Below are 16,003 nucleotides of genomic sequence, written 5' to 3'. Positions count from 1 at the left end.
GCATCGGTGTGGAAAGGCCTGAAAGACATTACCAACTACAAGCCATCATCCCCTCAGTCTATGGGTAATCAACGACTGGCTGACGACCTGAACGACTTCTATTGTCGTTTTGAAATGCAGAGTCTCACCCTTCACACCCGCCCTGACCCTATCTCTGCTATACCATTAACACCTCCTCTTGACATTCAACCTGCACTTAAGATCTGCGAAGAGGATGTTTGCCAGCTTTTCCGCAAACAAAAGATCAGAAAAGCACCAGGCCCAGACAATGTCTCACCCTCCTGCCTGAAAGTCTGTGCGGAGCAGCTGTCGCCCATCTTCACTAATATTTTTAACAGATCTTTGGAGCAGTGTGAAGTCCCTTCATGCTTCAAACGCTCCACCATCATCCCTGTACAGAAGAAACCCAAAATATCTGGACTTAATGACTACAGGCCTGTTGCTTTAACATCTGTGGTCATGAAGTCATTTGAGAGACTTGTACTGGCCCACCTGAAGGACATCACCAGACCACTTCTTGATCCCCTCCAGTTTGCTTACCGAGCAAACAGGTCTGTGGACGATGCAGTAAACATGGGACTGCATTACATCCTACAACACCTAGACAGACCAGGGACTTACGTCAGGATCCTGTTTGTAGACTTCAGCTCGGCCTTCAACACCATAATCCCAGACCTCCTCCTGCCCAAGCTTACCCAGCTCTCTGTGCCAACCTCTACCTGTCAGTGGATTATTAACTTCCTGTCGAACAGGCAGCAGCTAGTGAGGTTGGGAAAATTTAAATCCAGCACATGTACCATCAGCACCGGAGCTCCTCAAGGATGTGTTCTTTCTCCACTGCTATATTCACTCTACACAAACGAATGCACCTCTACAGACCCTTCTGTCAAACTCCTGAAGTTTGCAGATGACACCACAGTCATTGGCCTTATTCAAGATGGTGATGAATCTGCCTACAGAAAGGAGGTTGCTCAGCTGGCTGCCTGGTGTAGTCAAAACAACCTAGAGCTGAATGCATTCAAGACAGTGGAGATGATAGTGGATTTCAGAAGGAACCCTCCATCACTTCCTCCCCTCACCATCCTGGACAGCACTGTGGATACTGTGGAGTCATTCAGGTTCCTGGGCTCCACCATCTCTCAGGACCTGAAGTGGGAGTCCCACATAGACTCCATTGTAAAGAAGGCCCAGCAGAGGTTATACTTCCTCCGTCAATTGAGGAAGTTCAACCTACCACAGGAGCTACTGACCCAGTTCTACTCAGTGGTCATCGAATCTGTTCTGTGCACTTCAATTACTGTTTGGTATGGCTCGGCCACCAAATCAGACCTACGAAGACTACAACGGACAGTTCGTAGTGCTGAGAAAATTATTGGTGCTCCTCTGCCCACACTTCAGGACCTGTACGATTCCAGAGTGAAAAACAGGGCAAGAAAAATCATCATTGACTCCACACACCCAGCACACAAACTCTTTGATCTGCTGCCCTCTGGCCGGCGCTTTAGAGCACCAAACACCAGGACTTCCAGACACAGAAGCAGCTTCTTCCCCCAGGCAATCTCCCTCCTAAACAGATAACTGCTCCTTAAGAGCAATATTCCACTTCCACTACTCCTATAGTGTGCACTATAGTGCCTTATTATATCTACATCTTATGTATACATGTATATAACACTACCTCTACTTACTAAATTATCCATTTGCACAAGTGTACATACAATCTGTTAATATGTTTATTCTACTATATACTACCCGGTACAATGTCTCTTATATGTTATTATCCCCCATTTTCTGTAAAATAGTCTTTATTTTTATATATGCACAATTTAGAATCTTTTAGACTGTAAATCGTATTATATTGTATTGTCATTGTGTTAAATGTCTGTACTAGAAGCTTCCAACACCAAAGAAAATTCCTTGTGTGTGCAAGCACACTTGGCAATAAAGCTCTTCTGATTCTGATTCTGATTCTGATTCTGCTGTTTAGCCGCTGAAAAAATACAGTTTCTCATTGATGCAACATTTATAAAAGCTTTGTCCTGCTGATTGATAATTGATTTCCAAGAAAGAAATTTAATTCACTTGATTATGAGCACGGAGTTTGCTATTGCTTTGTGTACTTAACATACAAGTTTGTGAGTGCGCAAAACACTATTTATAGATGTGTGCACATAACGGGTTGCATTCTGGCCTCGATATCACAAAAGTGACTTGAACTTATTTTAAATATTCAATATTTTAATATTTACATTCTTGGTAAGCAAAAGATAAATACAGTAAATTGAGAAAAATCTAATCGCACAAAAGTAGGCAGTGAATATATTATTTAAGGTCCTGTAGTCATTTTGACTATAGTTTATTGGTGACCAAAAGTGAACTGTTTTTGCTGGGATTAAAAAAACAACAACCCAGATATATGAAGATTTAACTTACTTTATAAACTATACTGGTTTGTCTCCTCATTCAATACAAAATAGATCAAACACATGAAAGATTTGGCAAATAACCAGCGGACCACTGAGACAAGAATGACAACATAACAAGACGTGCATGTGTGCATTGTAATCCATATAAATCAGGTGTACACAAATAACTAGAAAGAAAAACCTTGATATATGAACCTTTTTGTTTGCACCTGTATTGTGAGATACATTTCATTCCACGAATGTCGTTTTTTAAAAACATCCAACAAACAAGTTTGATAAACGTCCTGAAAATAAACCTGAGCAAGCCGATTCGAAAGCAGCCGTTTAAAAAGACCTGACAAACTTTGCATAAGAATTTCCAAGACGTAGCTTTCTTTGCATAATATTACCATCACAAATATTGGCCATAAAAATAGGTTCTTGTGTGACTGGCTAAACACATCTGCACATTCCTCTCTGTTTATGCATTTGAAATAAAATATTTCTGTAGACAATACCAACCGCACAAAAACACAAAACATTCAAGCAGGAAATTTGGTTGAGGGGATGACAGCTTATATCTCAGAATTTATATTAAGGACTACTAGCACCACTTAAATGCCATCTCCAAACTAGCTGAGAACCGTTTTCAGGCTACGCTGCCAAAATAAAGTCATCTCCTTTCCAAGTAAACGGCATAGAGTTGGACTGCTTCTCTTTTTTTAATGAGGAGGAATTACTTTCCAATTAGCGTTTAATTACATCGGATGACATTGTCTCTGGAGCCCACGAGCAAATCATGACTGTACCTTCAAGTACGCGAACTTCACTCAATACAAAAAGCACAAGGGGAACAGCAACCGCCTCGACCAATGAATGTGCTGTTCATGTGATAGAGTAAAACAAATGTTCCATTAGCGACTGAAAATCATTAGTGATTCTGCTTGAAGTTGGAACTAAATGCAAATCATTGAACTCCGCTGTCCTTCACCAACATGTAACACCCTCAGTGTGCATTCCTCAAAGAAATACTCTCAGTTTTAAATGGTATTTGTTTCTTTACTGCATCAAAAGAGCCTCAATGCATGCTCGAAGGTCCAACAACAAAAGACTCAGTCAGCAAATTCAGCCACAGGATCGCTACAAAACAGATGCACAAACACGCTCACAACCACCAGCTGGCACATATTCACAGCACAAAAACATGCACACAAAGTCCAAATGATGGATATTTTGATGGTCATTAAAGACCCCACGAAAACAAAAATGTAATTTTGTGTCTATTAGCTTTAATATTAGCTGTATGCTAATGTACTCCTATTGACAAAATTCACATTATTTCTCCTTTCTCTTTAAGGAAAACAAACCAAACGTATTGATAACTTGCGCTACAAATACTTTATCGTATGCCCTCTAGACCAAAAATTGGTCTGTGATGCAAAAATGTCAACATACGACAGAAAACAACAATTGTCAAGCGAACTCATGAGGTCTTTAAGTAGGATCCTTTCCATGAATATGAACATTTAACCTTTTACCTTAAGATAAGGAAACGGATGATAAAATTGCATGTGACAGGTTGTTCACATTTTAAAACAGCGTTGTCTGAATCTGCTGGACAGTTTTTCATATAAAACATAATTAATTTGACCTTTTGCCTCTTGCTCGTATCAAGAACTGTTTTGCAGAAATACGGGCTCACGGCTTAAATGTTGACATGAGCAGAGATGTGTTTCACTGCTGAAACTTTATATGACAGCCTGTTACAAGCTCATTTGAACCAGCCCCAAGATGGAGTGCAGGAGAAATGTGTGTAGTGCGGCGAGAGAAAAATATGATGAACAATAAATGGAAAAAGACCACAGGACACAAACAGCACATCATAAACTCAGAGAGCAAAGAATGATGAGCTAACAAAAGGGTGTGGCTGGAATTTTTCAACATTTATTAAAAAAAGTTTGTTATATTTCTTTTTTCATCTTTTTTATTTTGTTGATACCTGAGAGAATCCTTCAATAGCTTTCCTTTCCAGTCTCATTTGAAACATGTTTTGGACACCTTCCCCGCTCTCTGCGCACACTCTCATGGCTGGGTGCATTTTCAACACACTTCAACATATTCAAGAACACAAATCGAATCATTTTAAGACACTTACATTCAACTTAGCAGTAGTGCACCGAAATTGAGGGCTTTGACATCACAGTGTCGAGAGCGGCTAGTTAAACTCGACAGTTGGGTTTGTGCATCTCGATTTTATGAATGTGGTGCACTTGTTAAAATCCAGTTGCTGAACTGCATGCTCTCCAGACGCCTTGTATGTTAAAGCTAAAGTGTGTAATTTCTGTGTTAATAGCATCACCAAATACAATTGAAAATATTGTGATTCTATCATTTTTCCTAAACAATTTCTCTACTTGCAATTGGTTGGCCAGATAGTTCCGCCCAAATCTCATGCCATTGGTTGTCAATTTTGTATACTAGTTTCAATACTCGCACTTAAATAAAATAAAGCTAACCTTTCTCTGCATACTAATACATTTTATATAATTGCATAATACATTTTAACAAAATTAAACACTTCAGCTTTAACATTGGTAGATTCAAGTACCACTACTAAGTACTGTAAGCCAAGTAAGTGTCTATAACTGGTTAATAAAAAAACAGTAAGAGCATTTATTGATCACTTCAGCTCATTGGAGATGTTTCATTCACCAGCTTTAATCTGTTATCAAATCCAGCTAAAGTGGGCCACAATGTTGACTTTTTTGGTTTCTAATAGGCAATACCAATCCACCAAACCAAGAGAGCGTTTTACACAAACACATTCATACAAACAACAGCGGATGACATCGAAGATCAGCGGAGAGTTGAGCTGCCGCCCGTGTTTGTGAGGTCTCTGGCTCCGTTTAACAGAGCAGATCTCGGGCAGCAGGTTCGGTGTTCCTTCCCATGTCTATGAGATCGACTGACTGATGAACAGACAAACTCACTGAGGCTCATGCAGTTGCAGTGGGTGGGGCTTTGAGGTGGGAGTGTTAGACACGCCCATTTACCGGGGCTTAATGGAACGGCCAGCATGCTATCAGAGGGTAGAGCATTGCATAGACATTCTTGCTACTGGGCATTTTTTCCTTCTCTTTGAAGAAAAAAGAAAACACAAAAATGAACATTTGTTTAAAGGGTATGAAACAAAACAAAACCACCACCAAAGCAAATAAAAAACAAAACCAGTATCTACTGTTCTCCTCATTTCTGTTAAGCGCATGTGCAAATGTGTATGGACGCATGGAGCTCTAGGAGCCTGAGAAATCGAATTGGCAGTGGGTCGGCCAGCTATATAAGTGCTTCTGGGTACCAGACATTGTTTTGGGGGTATAAAGCTCTTCCTCATTCTCTGAATGCCTCTTTTTGTACATCTCTACCATCTAACCTACAGATCAACCATCATGACCCTGTTGGAAAAGAGCGGTCAGCATGCCATTAACATGGTATAAGCGCAGGGCGGAGGGAGGTAAGCTGAGGCACGGGGTCGGATTGTTAATTTCATGGGGCACTTCTTCATATCAGTATCTTACATGCGCGCTTGCGAGTGCACATAAAAGCACACGTACACATGTGCGAAGCATTTACAGAGCTACGTAAGCGGTTTTCTTTTTACTTTACAAACTATCGGGATCAGCCGGCGTGGCTCGGTTCTGGCCCTCAACATCCAGTATGTGAAGTTGCATATGGTTAACATATAGTGATTTAAATATCTTCGTTTTGTATTTACATCCTTGGTTATGGCCAAAACATTGTACAAGTACAAAAAAGAAAAGTAAATCAACAGAACAAAACTGAACAAAGTATTGCACCTCGAAGGCGGGCAATATATGCTTAGTAAGTTGTTTGTGTAACATCATTTTGACAGTACTGTCCACTCTGCTGGTGACCTGAAGTGAGGTTCTTGTTCTGTCAGCTACATTCAATACCATGAAGCACCCTCTGCTGTCACAGATACACACAACTTCACCTTCAGCCTTCGCGCCGATTCCTGTCTGAATCAATAAGCCATGTTTGAAACCAACGTAAATGGGCTCTCGCATTGAAGCCTGAAGAGGAAGCCACGTGTTTCTGCGATCTCATGAATGCTCACGCGCAACAAGCGCGCGCACCCCGTCGTACGGTTCGACACATTGGATGCACTCGGACACAAGTGCCATACAGAGAACAACTCTTCTCAAGTTCATTTAAGCATTGTGTTGTGTGAGGTATGAGTAGATTGTGTTTCAGTTTTTTTTCCTTTTTTTGTATTCTCATTTTCTAGTCTTCTTTCATAAAAAAAGAAAACAAAATATAAAAAAGAAAATATTCCTGTTTTCTTGTTGTAAATTCCTCTTGATAAAAAGACGGACAAAGGACAGATACACAGACAAACAGAGCAGTTGACTTATCAATACAAACTATAGTGAGGTGAAAAACAGGTGACATTTCGTCTAGTTTACACTGCACGCATGGTCAAAAAAGTGACTACGGCTGTTGTTTTCTCTCTTACATAGAGCAGTTAAGCATCAAAAACGAACAAACACATTATTTTAGTTAAAAACATAAAAAGAAAACTGAACAAAACCAACAGCTTAATCAGCTCCATTTTAACTTTGTTCTGGAGTCATCTTTATAATTTGTTTTTTTGGGTTTGTAATTATTTGCATCATCTTTTTTAACTCTTTCTCTCGAATAAAATTCAAAAGGTAAAGCAGCATCAACCCTCCGCTATCAGCCAATCAGAACCTCCGTCGCCATTTTCCGAATGCTGCTTCCCTCTTGGCGATGAACTGTGTGAGGTTCAGGTGGACACGCAACCGTCCTGGGTTTATCCTGGTTTTACCTCCATTCATTGTGATCAGCAGCCCACGATTGGCTGTCTTCTTTGCTTTGCAACCTCCCATTATAGAGCGAGGATCCTCTTTCATCCTCGTTCACATTCATGCGGTGCTGCCATTCCTTGCATGGCTACGGCTGCTCCCTTGTCACACAAGGGAAAGGTCCGTTTCTGTTTGGTGATCATCTAAAGCCACAGCTGGCTTCAAAGGGGCGAGGACAAAGGGTGTGTGTGTGTGTGTAAGACCGTTCCACCATTTGTTGCTGAGAGAAAAACTAGTTGACTTAATACTGACTCTGAGGGTGTGGCCAAGAGCACATGGAGGTGTGGCCTATGTTTGACAGAGAGGATGGGGAAGTGTCCTTTGGAAAGAGTGCACGCCTTAAACACCAATCAGCCGCTGTGGAAAAGCGAGGGGAGGGGGGTGTTTCCCATCATGCCTTAGTGCAAAAACCCCTTGGAGGTGCCTCGGGAATTGTCCATGAAGCCTCTTTCAAAGCTAAGTGCTCTTAGTTGCCCCAACTCCCCTGTCCCTCCTCCTTTTTTCTCTCTCCAGCACCCTGAAGAAACCAGCCTCACTCGACTTGCAGTCGATCTTTGTTTGGTTCTGAAATAATGAAATCGAAAAAACGGCGATAGACCCATTCGGTTTAGGCCCTGGCCTCCTTGGGTCCATCTTCTCACACGTTCGAACTCTCTGCTCAGCTCCTCTTCATTGTCAGCGGCTTGTACGGTCGAGTTCGCTGTCAGCCGAAATGAGCTCCCGTTTTGACGGAATTTTCAAAGTGACACGTGGTCCCACACGCAAAGAACAGAAATACAGAATTTTTTCTCTCAGCCCAGAGTTAAGAAACCTGGAGTCTGACAGGCTACGAAAAGGAATGGCGGGCCCTCCTGTCTTCAGTGGTATTACAACTGTGTGACAACTGAGAGAGTCTGAGAAAGTTTTTTCCTCCTCTTGTGTTGTTTTATGGCTGTCAGTGTGTGTGTGTTTGTGTGTGAGGAGGCTGAGGGTGTGTAGCTGCCCTGCGTTCAGAGGTGAGGTAGAACCTGTCAGCACAGAGGCAGTCTTGGATCCACAGCCAGCTGGAGGTGTGCCCACGTTTGAGGTAAAACAAACAAACAAACAAAAGAAAAACAACAACAGCCAGTCTACCAGGGCCCGTTAGGAGTGTGTATGTGTTTTCACACAGACCGGGCAACAGTAGCATCTGAGCGGCGCACAGAGGGGCTGGACCGGACCGCCAAAGCCCCGCATGGGGGTCCGGAACAACAGCGCCATAGTGCATACAGTAAAAATGAGGCATCCGAGTTTTGAGGTGTGTTTGAGTATAATTGTGTGTGTGTGTGCTGGGTCCGAGAGGATTTTAATACTGACTCCCTCCCAACACCTGCAAAACATACAATTCAGTGCCATTCAGATGCGTGTCAACAAATCTCGGGGGTGAAACCTATCCCTTCTCTCTCTCTCTCTGCGTGACTTTCGTGAGAGACAGAAGAGCTCATTTATCATTCTGAAAGGGCCAGCGTGACGGAGCACAAAGCGGCGCGCACACGGCATTCGTGAGCGGCACCCCCGAGCGTGCACTGAAAAGCCGTAGGGAGGGTGTGTTCTCTAAAGGTCCCAAATCATTTTGAGAAGCTTGAGTTAAATATAGCACCTGATTTGGTTCAGAAATCTCCAACACACAGGCTCAATTGAGCAAGCAAGAGAATAATGAGGTCCGTTCAGAAAGCTCCGCGTTAGGGCGGACTCGAAGTATCTGCGGTGGGTATATACTGTACTGTAACCTCTCGAGACGGCTGAAATTAACTGACCACTTCACAAACTGGTGAGAGGAATCTATGTGAGCTGCGACGCAGCGTATGCCAGCGAAGCCCTCGCCGTCCAGTCTTAGCAGACGGAGTTGACATTCTCCTCCGAGCTCTGAATTACAGAGAAGTCATGACAGCAGTGCAGTGTCTGTTTGTGTAATGTATATAACCTCTCTGGAGGTTTTTAGTCTGTACTTGACTTGAGAGTGAGTGTGTTTATATATCTGTATGTTGTGTGTCTACGGTGTTGATATAAGACATTATACACAGACAGAAGGGCCAAGCGCACAGAGTTTGGTAGACGGGGAGGGCTGAGCATTCTGTAAAAAAAAGCTGTCGGCTGAAACCCCGTATGAAAGCCGTTTTGGTGAGGACCCCCACCTATGCAGCTGCTGCTGGTGAGTTTGGTGCGTGGAGGGCCGTGAGAAGGGGTGAGAAACACGGTTTCGAAAAAAAGTTCCTGATTCTCCTGCCGCGGCTCCTCGGCAACCTCACACCTCCTGATCCTCAAAGACCTCCAGGAAAAGCGGAGGGAAGAGTTCGGTGGGGCATTCCACCTTCATGTGCAGGAAGCGACTGGCGTGGCAGGCTCCGATCATGCGCAGGTCCGTCACCTTCATCAGCAGCTTGGGCCAGAAATGGGGAATGTTGTGCTTGCGATAGTTGATGTAGTGTTCGAACGCCAGGAGGAACATCTCCTGACAATTCTCGATCTTCTCCATGCATGTCAGGCCTGTGCGATCTGGAACAAAGACAATACCGTGTGAACATTACTGACCCACATCTACTCCAACGACGGACTCATTTCATCTAGTTAAAGCTGCAATCTGTAACTTTTTGGGTAAAAAAATTACAAAGCAAGTACATAAATAATTTGAAAACGCCTTATCTTACCCCTATTTCACAATGATAAGAGCACCACTACAGCATTAAGCAAACTGGTTTCAAGTTGAATCAGCAGAGAAAACAAACGCACATTTAGGCTGCTTTATAAGATAAGAACTTTGATATATGTAGCCCACAATGCATTGCGACAAGCTCACAAAAATGGATATACTGTATGGAAGAAAACATCGTGGCATCTCCTCACCTGAGCTCATGAGCAGTACGGCCTGTAGCAGGGCCACTTCGGAGTCGTCCAGGTTGAACTGCGCCAGGCTCTTGCCCAGGTCGAAGATGGCATCAGACACCACGCCCAGGCCTCCGTTCTTCAGCTGCTCTCGCTTGACGGCCATCTCTCCGCTGAGTGTCAGGGTCTCGCTTTCAGGGTCATACCGGACCGCAGCACGCAAGGACATGATCTCCATACAGCAGCCCTTCAGCAAAATGATCTGATCCTCACAAGGCAGCTACACAAATTAGAAATCACACAATACATAAGCTGTCAATCAAATATAGTCTGAAAAAATGTTGATAGCTATTTTATTAGGTCCTTAAGGAAAAAAGTCAACCTAGAGTCGACCTTGAAATTTTACATACCCCTTCAGAATCTGCAAAACTTTAATATAAGAGAAATAGAAATAAATAAAAGAAAAGAGGATAATCATACAAATAAGAGCATGTACTGTATAATAAGAGAGTAAGAGGAATCATACAAATTGTAGTTTGTTTTTAATTTGGTACTGCCCTGAACAAGATATTTCACATAACAAATGTTGACAAAGTCCACAGCACAAATTAATAACTGAATTTACAAAAATAACTATACTCGTAAAATAACGGCATGTGTTGTTAATATTACGCTTTTATTATTAAACAAACTCAAAAACGCAAATCTGATTTTTTTCATGCTTTATGAACATAACCAAACATGTGCAAGTATACAGTCCTCTGCTGTTTACATAAACATTTCCATAAATTACAGCGTAACACTCGTGGATGATATTTTATATTCAGATTTGATGATAATTAAAATTCAATATAGCAAAATGGCTTTACTCTTCTTAATCATTCTGTCAAATGTTTAAGAAAATAACTTATAAACAGGCACTTTCTCCAACATTTAATGAAAAACATGTGTACTTGCACTGTGGGTTCAGTCAGTTTAGTAAAAAATAATACTGTGTATAAACAATTCAATTAATTGAATGTTAACGCATTCATTCTGAAGCAGCAAATACTACTATGCTTTTATACCACATAATGGCCCATAATCGGCACTGAGGGCTACAGTAAGTCCTTGAAAACATTGAAACTCTTTTGTCAATAAACCATGTGGCTTCTGAAATGCATTTCAAATATTGTTATATACCAGTCAAGCCTGAAACTCAAACAGTGAAGAGAACACAGGAAAAAATGAAGGCAATCTGGCAGCGGACTGAAATAATGTTTACACTGATGTATAAAACGTTTCACATCATTTATAAAAACAACACGCAAAATGGAAGCTGTCCCTCACACTCACAGTTTTTCAGAGTGTGCCAATGTGTTTTACAAAATGTGGAACGTAAAGCCACGAAAAGAAAATTAAGAAATTCAAATTATTTCCAGTTTTTCTGAATTTACTATTTATAGGTATGTGTTAAAATGACAATTTTTGTTTCATTCTACAATATTTCTCCCAAATTTCAAAATAAAAGATTGTTTCTATTTGCCTTTATTTGCAGAACATGTAACTGGAGAAACAGGTCAAAATAATGACTTTTCAAAAAAAAAATGATTTTTTCAGACCTCTAATACAGCAAAGAAAACAAGTTTATGCTGTCAGTCTTCCACATTGCTGTTGGATGACTTTGTCACTCCTGAGGTTTGATTTTATTGAAATTCAACAGACACTGGACTGGAATGGCCACAATACATCTAGAAATGCTGAATACATTCAAATTTGGAATGGACTCCAGGTCTGTATATACATCAACGTACAAAATACACTGGGCATAACACTCGATGGATCCAGTGGATGAGATTGTAAATTTATGATAACACATTTCCTGTCATGAGGGTGTTGTGTAGTCTACTGTGCAAGAATGTTCACACTTGCTGTTTAAGGAGAGTTTGTGAATTTTAAATATGGAGAGAATGTCACATAGCTTCGACTGACGCAATGTGGCAATATCGCATGCAAGTTTACACACACGCTCACCAAAGCCACAACTGTACAAATCTTCCCAATGTGAGAGATAACGCACATATGTCGACCTGCCCACGCAAACACACACGCACACACACACACACACACACACACACACACACACACACACACACTGACATATTCCCAAACTATGCATTGCTGTTCTATCAGCTGAATCATTTTGGCTGGAAAGCCGAATATCTTCAACTGACAGAGGTTAGGATCTACTGTAATTACAAGAGAGGAAGCGTTACCTCCAACACGCTAATTACTTCCAACCACAAATAAATTCAAGTCGCTAATGGCTGTAAAAAATATTATACAATTACAAACAAAAACAAATCTTTAACTGCACACCACACTCACCTCCGAAAACATGGACAGTTTTTTGGCAAAGTCGACGACGCGTGTGATGGCCGGTGTGATGATCTTGGTGAACTCGCTGAAGGCTTCCAGATCTACTTTGTCCCCGTCTGATGTGGGGGCAACTGGAGATTGTCCAATGTCCTCCGGCTGTGAACAGACAGATTCACTGAGAGTTAATATAGCTTTTTACAAGAGTCAACCTCATTAAAGAACCGCAAACAGTGTTAGGAGCAAGACCTAGTGGTTATTCCTGGGTAGCGTTGGGTATCGTTTGAATTTTATCAGTTCCATCTTTACCAATTTATCGATTCTGCTTATTGTCGATTTCCAGTTTCCATTCCAAAGTTGTAAAAAAATGAAGTAAAACATTTAGATATCAACCTGTATGGTAATTTGGCCTGCTTATTGAATAAATATATACATATATTTATGAGCATCGTTTTGTGTATATACACAAAAAATGTATACAGTAAAAATATGGTTGGTAAAAATATGGTTAATTTTCATAAGGGCTTATACTAAGATATCAGCAGATCATAAGTTAACACATGCACATTTCTGAAAATGTGCATACAGGAATTGATAAGAGGAATTGAAAATTTTATTTTATATCAGGTATCCGATTCCTAACCTTTCATTCTTGAATCTGTGTAACAGTGGGTTATGTCCCTTTAAAAATATGGTGAAACATTACATCTCTTTGAAGTCATTTTTATTCAAACTAAAAAGCTCCCCCTAGCATCAGACCTAAAATAAATATATAAAATGTAAAATCTTGTTCACTTCACTGCATGTAATGTAAACTGTAATGTAAATGTTTACAACTGCTTAAAAACATTTCTATAGTTGTGATAAATACTGTTTATGTTTGTAGGCTTATGAGAAAAAATATGTTTTTATTTGCCAACACTGTATTTACAAGTTGCATGACATAAGAAAAGCTAATATGCCGAAGCCGCAAACGTCAAACCGAGTATTTTCAAGTCCGCACATTCCTTAAGCAAAGCTGTATTCTGCTTTGTTTTGAGAGTTACATCTGGATAAAGGGAAACTGACCACAGCATTGAAATAACAGATCTGCCAATTTCTTTAGGGTTGTCTGCAAACCTGATTGCTGAGCCATGTTCTTACACGCAGAATAAAGCACAACATGGTTAGACTTCATGCCAATAGTCAAATGTCTGGCTTGCATGACTACATCTGAATTAAAGACCAGAACTGAAGCTCTGAATGGTTTTATTAGTGACATAAATTACCAGGTACTAAAAGTTTGTGGGGAAAAACATTAAGGGCTTCATCTCTGTAGGCCCACATCTAACGTCGCCCATGACCATGACTGTCTGTAAATCCAGCATGGATTGAGCAAACAGCATTTTTTTTAATTAAAGGACAAATATGAAATAAAAGTACGGACACACGGAACAAAAAGCAAATCCGGCAGCAGTAACAGGGATAGACGTGTGGTTCTGGCTCCTGAGTTATGTCAACTTTGGAATACCTCGGCGCATGCTATCCTCAGGGTAGATTAGAGGTCAGTGATCTGAAAACTCTGGACAAACAGCCAAGTTGGCCTCTGAATTTAGAGCAACGTTCAACTATGTATGTAGTAAGAGGCGGTTTACATGACTTGAGTCAAAATAGATGCAATTACTCGAGAGCAGACGTGCAATAACTGCGATTTGAAAAGAGTTTACAACAGCTGGCCATCGCATATTTCATTTGAATGCAAGGCACGGCTGTGACTCAAAAGTGGCATATCTGTTTCTACAGCCCACGCCACATTCACACCTTTTTAACATATGGTAATAACAACTTAATAGTGTAAATTCTTAGCAAATAAAGCGAAAGAGGAAAAGCAAGGTTAAAGGGACAGTTCACCCAAAAATGAAAATTTGGACATGATTTACGCATCCTTAAGTTGTTCAAGACCTGTATAAATTTCTTTGTTCGGTTGAACACAAAGAAAGATATTTGGAAGAATGTTAGCAACTGACATTTCTGGGGCATCACTGACTATCACAGTAGGAAAAATAATTGTATCTTTTTTTGTTCCGTTTAAAAACAAAAGAAGATCATTTGAGAAATTTAGGAAAGCAAACAGTTCTGGGGCACCTTTGACTACCATTTAAATTTTTGTCTACTATGGTAGTCAATGGTGCCCCAGAAATGTCAGTTGCTAACATTTTTCCAAATATCTTTCTTTGTGTTCAACCAAACAAAGACATTTATACAGGTTTGGAACAACTAGAGAGTGAGTGATTCATTACAGAATGTTCATTTTTGGGTGAACTATCCCTTTAAGTTTTACATTTAGAATCAGAAATCAGAATCAGAAAGAGCTTTATTGCCAAGTATGTTTACACATAAAAGGAATTTGTTTTGGTGAAAGAAGCATCCAGTGCACAGAAACAGCAACAGCGGTACACAGAGACCATAACGCAATACAATACAATAGGCCTACAATACACAGATTATCTAAATATAAAAAGAAAAGAATACAACAAGATAAAGATATTTAGGGCAACTCATTTGTTATTGACATTCATTTCACATTTTAAACTATGCTTTACTTTAGCACCTTCGAAACAAGCCTTTGCATAAATGAAATTTGAAATGTCTTCTGGGCTCATATTGACTCATTGTTTTTCATTACATGGTCCGAGTCATGTAATACATTCATGGGTATTAATATGCCATTTTCCCTATATAACTAATTTTAAACATTCAGATATGCCTTTTAGCAAACACGTTTTCAAGATCATGAAAAGCAGTCAAGTGACCCTAAATTTTTACATGGTAGTAAGACGATGATTAATTCTTTTTTTGTATATAAATATACTATATTTATAATATTTATTACATTTTCTTCTGGTTTTCTTTTCTCTGAGGAGGCAGTGCCGCTTCTGAGAAAACCTCCCTGCTGCACATGTGTGATAGTTCCCAAAGTTTTAAACATTGCAATCACATCTATATCTTTGTTTCGGATCAAACAAACAAACAAACAAACAAAAACACTGAAATGAAGGCAAAAAAGCACAGATAAAAGTGCAGCCCAGGCCTTTAGCCAATACACTGTTTATATCTGACCACGATTCACTCTTCAGAGACTGAGACACAGCGCAGGGCTCGACTTTCACTTGGTACGCTCTACCTCAGAGAGCTGGTTGTTAGAACAATTACTCTAATTAATATTACCGTTTATTAGCACTAAAGCTGATGGAAAGCTTTGGTAGGAAATATACTGATGCAAATTTACAGCGCAGACCGCACAGAGAGGTAATAACAAACCGGTAAATAAAACAGAAAAGAATCTGCTCTGCGTTTCAGAATATGCCTCTGAGGTACTTCTGCTGATGTTTAAGATCTGTGTGTTTGTGTTTACACTGCACTGTCCCAGGCTGACGGGACTGTTTTAACTATGCCGCGCTGGTGGATTTCTGCACATTTTTACAGAGCAGTTCCTCTTTCTCTCTTGCTCCAGGAGGT

At 40.5% G+C, this 16,003-nt stretch overlaps 1 protein-coding gene across 2 annotated transcripts in view; it reads right to left on the bottom strand.

The window, feature by feature from the left end:
• Positions 1 to 2,292: 2,292 nt before the first annotated feature.
• Positions 2,293 to 16,003, bottom strand: part of thrab (thyroid hormone receptor alpha b) — a 145,610-nt gene continuing 131,899 nt past the window's right edge. Inside the window, exons 6-8 of one of the 2 annotated variants that reach the window (XM_057357805.1) lie at positions 12,518 to 12,664; positions 10,172 to 10,430; positions 2,293 to 9,823 (exon numbers count right to left, since the gene is read on the bottom strand). In XM_057357805.1, coding sequence (XP_057213788.1) covers positions 9,573 to 9,823; positions 10,172 to 10,430; positions 12,518 to 12,664 — 657 coding nt within the window. In that variant the 3' untranslated portion in view covers positions 2,293 to 9,572. The remainder of the gene's footprint in view (positions 9,824 to 10,171; positions 10,431 to 12,517; positions 12,665 to 16,003) is intronic. The other variant, XM_057357804.1, reaches the window with a different exon arrangement.

The sequence above is a fragment of the Triplophysa rosa genome, linkage group LG18 (assembly GCF_024868665.1).
Source record: "Triplophysa rosa linkage group LG18, Trosa_1v2, whole genome shotgun sequence".
Taxonomy (NCBI): domain Eukaryota; kingdom Metazoa; phylum Chordata; class Actinopteri; order Cypriniformes; family Nemacheilidae; genus Triplophysa; species Triplophysa rosa.
This window is presented reverse-complemented; position numbering and strand designations above follow the sequence as displayed.